General features: G+C 35.4%; 1 protein-coding gene across 1 annotated transcript; it reads right to left on the bottom strand.

Moving 5' to 3' along the window:
- Window positions 1-815: 815 nt before the first annotated feature.
- Window positions 816-7,433, bottom strand: LOC144852065 (equilibrative nucleoside transporter 1-like). Its single transcript, XM_078709758.1, has 14 exons — window positions 7,390-7,433; window positions 5,906-6,054; window positions 5,411-5,492; window positions 4,865-4,998; window positions 4,283-4,374; window positions 3,978-4,028; window positions 3,603-3,688; window positions 3,167-3,215; window positions 2,871-2,968; window positions 2,475-2,594; window positions 2,009-2,123; window positions 1,737-1,822; window positions 1,370-1,566; window positions 816-1,227 (listed from the first exon to the last, which is right to left on the bottom strand). Exons 2-14 carry the CDS (start codon window positions 6,052-6,054, stop codon window positions 1,104-1,106), a joined length of 1,383 nt encoding a protein of 460 aa, XP_078565884.1. The 5' UTR covers window positions 7,390-7,433; the 3' UTR covers window positions 816-1,103.
- Between the last annotated feature and the right edge of the window lie 2,719 nt (window positions 7,434-10,152).

Genomic DNA, 10,152 nt, shown 5'->3' with positions numbered 1-10,152 from the left:
TAATTTGCTGTTACATATACAAATGATTGTGAATGTACTTTTAACGAACCAAACATTCGACTAAGTGCAAACGATGAAGCGAATTGTGGAACTTATGTCCGGCAGAGAGAATTATTAAATAGCGGATAGAATTAGAATTGTTATACAATAAGATAGTATTATATAATTAACCTCTACGGGTGTTTCGATCGAAGCACGCGAAGATGCTTTCGACTCAGTGGGGTTCAGATTCATATTCTATAATATGACAGTTGGAATAGTTATATATTTCATCTAAGAGAGTATCGTCAAGATCATGTCAAACATCCCGCTTTTAACTCGCCCTCATTAAGCGCAAACCTGCTGTCGGGGTATGGTAATTACGTCATGATACCAACGGGTGGTGGTGGCGTATGAAGTATTATAATTGCGCATCGACACTACACAGAGATATTATAGGTATACACATTGTATTATTAAAATGTCATATCCAACCCCCCTCCCCCCCCCCCCCCACCAAACCCCACAAAAACCCATCCATGCATATAATAGCACCCGACTTCTTTCATGTTTTGTCTTAAATTTGGTTCCCACTAGAACGAAAGAGAATATTGACCAATCACAATCGAAAGGTCGAATAATCCATCGTTTGTGATTGGTCAAATCACTACGTTGCGCTTACGTCCTTGCGTTTCGTCCTAGTGGGAACCAAGCTTTATGCATGCAATAACAGAATCTCATCTTTGAATAACAGGAGATACACAGGTATTAATAATAAATATGCTCTTTATTTTAAATAAAAATGTATACATATTTTTAAAATAGGCTACGGACGAAAATACTGAAGAGATTCATAACATGCATTGTAATGTCTGGCAAAAAAAACGCCATTGAGAGGTTGGGACCTACTTTCTTGCACTGAACTATTTTTGCATTAATATAATGTATAAGCTATATGAAAATACGATTTTTTGAAAGACATTATAGGCCCTAATACAGATCTGCCTAATAATAGCAACATTAATATACAGTTGTTTATTAAACTACAGTATTGCATGTTCATTTACATTATCTTTATAAATAAAAACTTAGAATACCGGAAAGACATTTACAGTAAAGTTATATCACATTAAAGTAGAAGCCCATGGGAATATCAACGAGGTTTGAACACCCATATAGATACCAATCACCATAAATAGCGCCATCATCGCCGCAGCTGTACTTGCGTGTTGTGGATCATTTACACATCTGTATAAAGAAAGAAAATTTATCATAATATAATTTATGTGTTTACATTATTGATATTTCAGCAGTGTAACGAGTAAAATTGCCAAATTCTGAAGGCGCAAACGGCCCATTATTTTGTCATGGAGATACTAGGCTTACATACCTTGGTCCGTGCATCATCACAATAGACTTAAGGTAGCCGTGTGAAAACGCTATACACGCATTGAATGAAATGAAGAACATATCATTCGAAAAGAAGACGGGTAAAGTTCGGGTTTCGGGACGGTAATTACACATAAGCACGAGTGGTAAAAACAACAGTCTTGCCATACACAGTATCCACGTATATTTCGGCCCGGGCTAAAAAGAAAAAGTAAATATTTAATTTGTACAACTTTTGAAGTAATGTCTTCATAATTTTTTAAAGGAAATAACATTAATAAGCCCAATAAAACATGTCATTTGGGGCCTATTGATTATTTTTTAAGATAATTATTGTCGAAGTTATTGCCCTCCTCCGATAATGTTACCTTCTGTGTCACAGCGGAGAAGAAACTGCCACACGCGTCACCGATAGCAAACAACAGAAAACAACAGACAGGAGTAAAATACGTCACTGAAAGATGAAGGAAAACGATCGTTTCAGTTACCTATAAACGGTAGAGACAGTAGGCGGGCGGTGAAAATATAACAAAAAGACATTAAATCACACATAAATCTGAGATTAGTGAAATATCAATAACAGAGACGATGATAGCGATTATATGGAGTTAAATGAAGATGACCTATGACATTGACATACCTCGTAGTTGAGAGTGTGGCTGCGGTGCAGACGATTCAACAAAAGCTAACACAGCCGGAAACATACTTATGGTAACAAAGAACGTTAACCAAATATTAAAAAGTTGAACTTTGACCTAGAAAGAAAGGATATTGGAAAGAACAAAACTAGACGAACATTTTTTTATTAGTCATTGTTTTCAGTCTGGAGGATGTATTGCAACATCTAAATGAGGTAGTTAGCAAACTGTTTGTAAAATAATATATTTCTTAGGGCCTCATAAAGCTTGGTTCCCACGCCCACAAAAGCGTAACGCAAACGAGTTGACCAATGACAAGTGTCAATTCAAATAATCAATCGCTTGTGATTGGCAAAACTAATTGTGCTGCGCGTACGTTGTCATTGCGTTGCGTCCAGCGTCCTAGTGAACTAAGCTTAAACAAGTATTTCAGAAAAGTGGCTTTTAATATATTAAGCCTGTTCTAACCTGTTTTGCGATACGTAAGTATGGTGGCGATTTCTTTTCATAGACTTCGTCTTCTTTTGATGTAATCAGTTTAGAACACGACGTTTGATTTGATCGATTGAGGTAGTATAAGGAGATTGGCTGTTAACAAAATATTAATTAATAATAAGGAATTAATTATTAGTTTTAAACAATGGTTAACAAAAAAAACAAGGATCTTCAAATGAACTGGTTACTTCAGAAATGGGAAAATGTTTCAAATAAGTATACTAACCAACGCAAAGTTCAAATAATGTTTGTAGCATGTTTTACAGACAATTGGAATCATCGGAATTGAATCCGTTATAAGGTTGAACGATAATACAGTATCCTGACGTTATTGTCTCGGATTAACTGAGTCAAAATTGTGAATCTTACCAGTTTTAAAAGTACAAAATACGACACTAAGCACAATAAAATGACGATCATCGAACAAGTAAAAAACAAAATGGCAGCGTTCCGCAAAGAATCTGAAACTGAAAACAAAGAATATAGCTTAAACGTTAGAAATTTATTTTTCTGTATGATTCCAACAATCGAGATTTCGGTGTCCTTTTTTTAATGTCTTCAGTTTTAGGACTAAAATAGTTTTGAGTAAACAGGGAAGAGTGTAATTATATAAATTAATGTCACTCTTCCCTGAAGTAACAAATAAACGCATACGCAAAATTTACCTGCTAAAGTCAAGATGTTCAATATTGCACATAGCATACCACCGACTCCCTGTAATAGCAACATTAATTACCTGTATTATTCATTCATTCACTCAATCTTTATTTCGGAATATCTGGTCCATAGAAAGTAAAATTACATTTAAATGAAATAATGAAATAAACAAGACTAATTACTACTATTCATTTAAGGATGGCATTCCACCAGGATATAGATTATTCTTTTATTATTCCTATTCTTTCATATAAGTGCCCCTTATTCTCTTATTATTCCTATTCTTTCGTATAAGTGCCCCTTATTCTCTTATTATTCCTATTCTTTCATATTACCCCTTATCGTGAACAGACATCCTGATTTTACATAAATATCTTTTTCTTGCTCAAGGAAAACTTTTGAAAAAAGATAACTTTGATGAAGATGAAGATAATAATTACATACCTGACCAGTGACGTGAAATTGCATGTAAGTCGGAGGGTACTTAGCTGCTAACCCAAACATACTTGATTGATACACTGCGCATGCTCCTGTTTAAAGTTAAACAAATCACATAATTATAACTCGATCTTTCTGTCTACAAATTGATTTTCTTAGTAGTAACTTGCTGCCATAGGTTAGATGCTACTTTTTAAAGAATTTAATAAGATATACACTTTATAGTAAAGTCAGGTTTGCGGTCCATACATCATGTTTTTCCAAAAAGGAAAAGGTTGCGAATATCTCGACGTTTTGGTAATTATGCATAACCGTCATCTCGAGTATTTTTACTTTTAGTGTACCAAAAACTTGCCTTTAGTTATAGTTTAGTAAGCTTACCATTAATAACAACTATTGTCACCATAGTTACAATGAAGAATTGCGTGGGCCCTAAAATTAAAAGGAAAAAAAAGAATTATGTTTTGCTCGAAGCAGCAATTTTTCCACATATTCCTTCTGATCATTCTCCTCTGTATGGACCAGAACTAACATCAACACCACCACTACCAACAACCACCGTCGCTATTGTCAGACAATTCTGGAACTAAATGTCAAATTAAATTACAAATGGTCAGAAGTTTTTAAAAAATTGAGGAAAACAAACTGAAAAAGTGCGTGCTGACAATGTTTTCAGTGGCACTCACATGCACTTGTATCCAAGATGGCGAGTATTGTAGTTTCTAATGAGAGTATCATTATGAAAACTATACACATGGGTGTCTTCCATCTCGATTCTCTACCGATTAAATATAGGCATATTCGAAAGGTTATACAAAGGTCAGTTATTTCACTGACCTGTACTTATATGATTATTAATTTGTTAATACTGTTTCACAATTCTCAGTGACAACGAAGAGGTCACGTGTGGTCAACGAAGATACAGACGATGATGTCATGATAATGTGATTGCTTTTTGTGTTGATTAAGTGATAATGAAAATAATAATGTAGTAATTATTCAATAATGTAATACAAATATACATTAAGTAGTACTACCTAGACCTTTATAATTAAAGATAATTAAAGATGGTGATGTTTTCTTTCTTTTTCAGTAAAATCACTGAAAATTTGCAATTAAAAAACAAGATACTGGAGGCGGTTACAGTCGCGCACATTCAACGACAATCATGTATACTGCATCCATGAGATCACTGCGTTAATTTAAATAATTATAATAATGATGATATTTCATTAATTGATTATTCTCGACGTCTGAACTAAACGTACCTGTGTTGAGTAAAGAGTGAAATCAACATAAAGATGAGGGTAGGTGTGAACGCGGCGATTCCGAGGTAGCTTAAGAACTTCTCCTTGTAAGTCGATTCGTCGCTTACTCCACCAAATTTATGTTCAGTAAAATACTATAAAATATAAAAAATACATTTAGGCATATATCCATTGGCAAACCCGTTAATGTATTGCATGGTAAGAGAATGCAAGTAGTGGTCGGACAATTAAACCATTTTTTTAAATTTCAAAAACAATAAACAAAGATTTGCTTTCATCAATATTATACAAAAAGTTTAAAATAACGGCGGACGGATATTAGCCATTCTGGTCATTTAATTTAAACGTAGCGTAAGAAATCAATTACTGTGTGTCCGGTCATTGTACAAATAAAATACTAATATTATTAATTAAATAATGGAAAACGAACGAGAACATGGAGAGAAATACGTTAATATTTTTCTTCATGTTTCAACCAAAAGAAAGTTAAAACTAAGATATCTCTATTCAAACTAATCATGACGTCATCTATCTAGGCCTACTTACTGCCTCAGCTGTTGTAAACATGTTCCAGGGTAAAAGAGTACCAACACCGTGGAGCATCAGTATCCATTTTGCGAAATAAAATCTATCGATGATAAAATAATAATGAAATGTGTACGTGTATAATTTGAAATGTCATTTATTGAGGAGAAATTAAACTAAATTCTTTGTATTTCTTTTTCCTATCATTGTTTTTTCCCCTGATTCTTTAAGACAAATTTCGTAAGCTAAGCTTGATTCCAATTTGTTTACATGTTAAAGTACAATTTCGTTAACAAAAAACGTTAACAGATAAACTTGGTATCAATCTGTTTACGTGACAAAGTACTAATATCGTTAATAAAAACTTGACATCACTTTGTTTACATATAATAATTGCAGAACGTGGACAACATTTTCTCTTTACTATGCGTATGTACTGTATGCAAACGAACATTTGGTATACGGTACGCATCTTCTCATCAATATTCATGACGTCACACCGTCTTTACAACTTACCTATCTCTAGGTATCGGTTGTGTTGATTCTGATATCAACCCTTTCTCTATGGCAGATTTGTGATCCGTCACGGTGGACTTGTGAGGCAAAAATGTCTCAATTTCTGTAGAATTCATCCTGACCCACGGATTTTCATATGCGGCACACATCTGAAATATTATGAAAAAGTACTTAATTTAGATAGGTATCTGGTAGACTGGCAACAGTCTTCCACAGAGAGTCTACTGACAGCCATAAAATCGAGTGTATGACTGATAGTTAATATTCTCCTTTATGATTCATGGTTATGCGTGGTTCCCACTAGAGACACAACAAAACGACGTAACGCAACGTAAGGGATTTGACCAATCACAAGCGATGGATTACTCGCGACGAACTGTCGCTTGTAATTGGTCAACTCGCTTGCGTTACGTCTACGTCCTTACGTTGCGTCCTAGTGGGAACCAAGCTTTATCTAGCCTCAGTTAATAATCTAGCAGTATATATGCCTAATTGTAATATCTGTCATCATTGTGCTGTTTTTCGCGTTTCTTTTAATTTCCTATTGTTCCTTTTCTATTATTTCCTCCAGGGAAGAGTGAATTTCGTTCTCTCCCTACTTTTCCAATAACATTTCCGCTTCTCAATTTCATCATCCATTTATAAAACAAAATAACATCAGGCCTAAGATTATGCATCGATAAAAGAACATTTGATTTTAAAATGGAGAAATAATTCATTGTTCTATTATATGGAAATTCTTAAGCGCAGAGTTTGACTGTTAGAGGTGACATTCTATTTATTCAGTGGTTATTCAGATAATGATATGTTCGTGCGATCAAGGGTCCAATTATTAAACATGTTTAACAAAAAAATCATCTTAAATCTGATTTTGCTTCAGACAACCAAAGTAAATATTTGTATTTTTCGCAACTCTTAGATGAGGAAGTCCATTCCATAAGGTAAACTAAGCCTCAGTTTTCCACTTAAGCAATTCTTAACTGGGTCTTAATTACCTCGACTGATACAAATGCAAGCCATGCATTCAACATTTATCTAGAGCCTCGACCGCACTGGACTTAATGTGGTCAAATTAACCGAGACGCCGGCTAAAGTGATCAAGAAAAGTCCAATCCGAACATGGCTACAATTCCCACAGGGTTAAATTAACCAAGTCCAATAGTTACTTTTACCGACCACTGCTTGCTCAATAAAACTTATCATGGTCTTGGTAAAACCAACCACGGTCTCGGTAAAACCAATCACGCAGCTAAAGTCCAATTCGAACGTGGGACTCATGTTAACACTGAGCCAATCGTTATTTTCAAAATCACAGTTACATTTTGGTAAAATTACGGTAAAACTAACTGCTTAAAAATAGTGCGAACGATGGTTAATCTTTCGATGACATTGGGTAAAGCTACCGTGACGGTTCAGTTTATTATTTTTCAAGTCCAGTGCGAACAAGGCTTAATTTTGAATTTATAATTAATAAGTAAACTCACCTTCGCTTGAACTTCGCACTGGTCGTCGTCCTCGTGTGCTGGTGGTTGATGTGCCTCCTGTTTAAACACTGCTAAATCATTGTTTAAATAAATGTTCCGAGTTGCGCAATGATTACATTGGTTCTAGTAACTGGTTTAAACCTGATTATTTGTTATCTTAAGTTCCACTATAATGTCTTACCCTACCCTAATATATATCATATGCAATTTAATTTGTTTATTTCGTTCTTAAACATGACGAGTAGGGTTCACTAGTCTGCTTAGGGTAGCGATGAGAATCAACCGTACACTTTACAATGATCGAACCGACACCGTTCATCATACAAGCATGACGCCCATCCTCCGCGCCGATAGACGCACGCCTTTTAGCAGCACTCCTTTTTTCCTTTTAAATATTTCATGCAAAAATACTCTAGTCAATTTTCCACCAAGTAATTTTAAATAATACTTAAAACAATACATTGTTATGCTGGGGGAATACTGTAGGTCTACAAAATATTAATTTATTTGCTATGAATTTTTCAGATTTTAAAAAAAATCATCTTTAATTTACACTATAACACCAATGAAAATTATACAGAAGGGAACGTTCATTCGGAAGCCTTCATGAGCTGAATACATCAATCCACACACACGACTAACTATAAGCTTACCTTTTATACTAAGGCCCTCCTAAGATATACTTTGTTTCGCTTCCTAATTGTATTACCCAAGGCGAAAGTTGATTTGATGCATAAGGTGGTGGATGGAGTTGTGTAAAAAAAGGTGATTCCATACACCACTCCCAGGCCCGTAACCAGGGGGGGATCGGGGGGATCGTACGATCCCCCCCGCTGAACAGCGAGTTCCGCTTGGCCTCCCACTTTTTTTTTGCTGGGCATACTAACACAACACGACGATTGTTCACTACAGGCCTAGTCAAGCATTAATAAATTTAATTAATATATATATATATATTTTAACTAAAATATAAAAACCTAACACTAAAATTTACAAGATAAGTTCTATTTGATAACTGCTGAACATCGTGGTTCTGGAGCTAGCGAGCTGTACACAGAGCATAGTTGTTTGCTTGACATAACAGGGTATTCCCCTACACAGGTCTCCGCGTGCGTGTGACGTGCCCAGCCAGCTGCTTGATAGAGAAAGCATGCAGCTCACACGCAAGTGCAAGATGCAACGGTTGAGTGAATTCAGAGATCATCTTAATTCCATGGTTTTTTACCTAAACACCACATGATGGTGAATATGCCTGTTAAAGTCTCAATGATACGATCCCTAATGTACCATGTTGTTGCTAGGAGGCTTGAAAGGAGGAGGGATCTAGCCTAATTTCGGTCGGCAAGAGAATGCCGTCCTCTGACAATATAAGGTCGGCAATTGAAATTTGTGGGCTGGTAATTACACCAACTTATAGTTCATAAACAAAAGAGAATAGCCGGAAATGCGATTTGCGGCCATAGGCCTATAGAGAAAAAAAAATCGAGGGTATGGTTCCAGTGGCGGATCTAGCGGGGGCGTATGGGGCGTAAAGTACAGGCAAGTTGTTAGCTTGCATTTGGTACCCTAGGTAAGTATCAGCTGCATGTTCCACATGTCGTAATTTGCGAGCTTTAGAGTGTTTGGTAAATGACATTATGAGATGTTTGTAAATCGTTTTAAACGACTTACAATGCGCTAGAACGCCACCCCTATTTCAATATCCTGGATCCGCCCCTGGGTTCCACTAAAGAACTTAACGATCCACCCCGCCGTCAAACCTGGTTACGGCCCTGACTCCTCTTCCACAACTAACTCCTAAAGATTAATAAATAAAGCTTGGTTCCCACTAGGAGACCCAACGCAAGGACGTAACCAAATTGAACCAATGCGGATCTTCATTCATCGGCCTGTGATTTGTCAAATTACTTGCGTTGCGCTTACGTGGGAGCCAAGCTTAAAGCCCTGTCTACACTACCAAACTTTATGTGACAAACAAAATGTGATGTGCCCATATATAGACATGATGATGATGTCATTACCATATTTAAGTATATCACTACCATATTTGGGCACATCACACTTTTTTTGTCAAACTAGTTTGATAGTTCTTAGCTAAGCGTCAAAACGTAATACATTCTGATAAGTTTACGGTTTTAAAATCCACTTTTTATTCTATTATTAAATGAACACTGTACAATCATTTTATACACTCATTTCTAATTCAATATGTAATAGAAAGTATTCGTTCTGTTACATATTGGATTTATCTATATTGTATATAAAAAGAAATTGGCAAATTTTACAAAATTATTTTTTTAGAAAACACAAACTAAAGAAAAACATCATTTCTAAGGAATAAACAACCAAGTATACAATTGGTTGTTCAAACAAATAATAATTAGCAAATGTAATTAATTCGCTTTATTTATTTATTTGCAATTGGCGTTTATTATCTCATAATTGAGAATCATCATCGGTGGTATGTGCGCTTTAATAGTACGTCAGTAGTATTATTATTTCACTTCGCCTCAAACATGTCCAGAACCAAGCAAACTCCTGCAATTAATAATTTGGATCCGTCCCTAGTAGTAGTTTCCAAGGATTAAAATATATATCACTGCATATTTAGTAACAAGTTAAACATCACAAGGTACTCTGTATAATAGTTTACATTACATACGTGTCACAAACTGTGTAGTGGCACTATAGATTGGTGCTTAGCTTGTTCGACAAACAGCACAGGTTCAAATCCGTACAAAGTTTTCATACCAGAATAGTTTG

Source organism: Antedon bifida, chromosome 9, assembly GCF_963402885.1.
Source record: "Antedon bifida chromosome 9, ecAntBifi1.1, whole genome shotgun sequence".
NCBI lineage: Eukaryota > Metazoa > Echinodermata > Crinoidea > Comatulida > Antedonidae > Antedon > Antedon bifida.
This window is presented reverse-complemented; position numbering and strand designations above follow the sequence as displayed.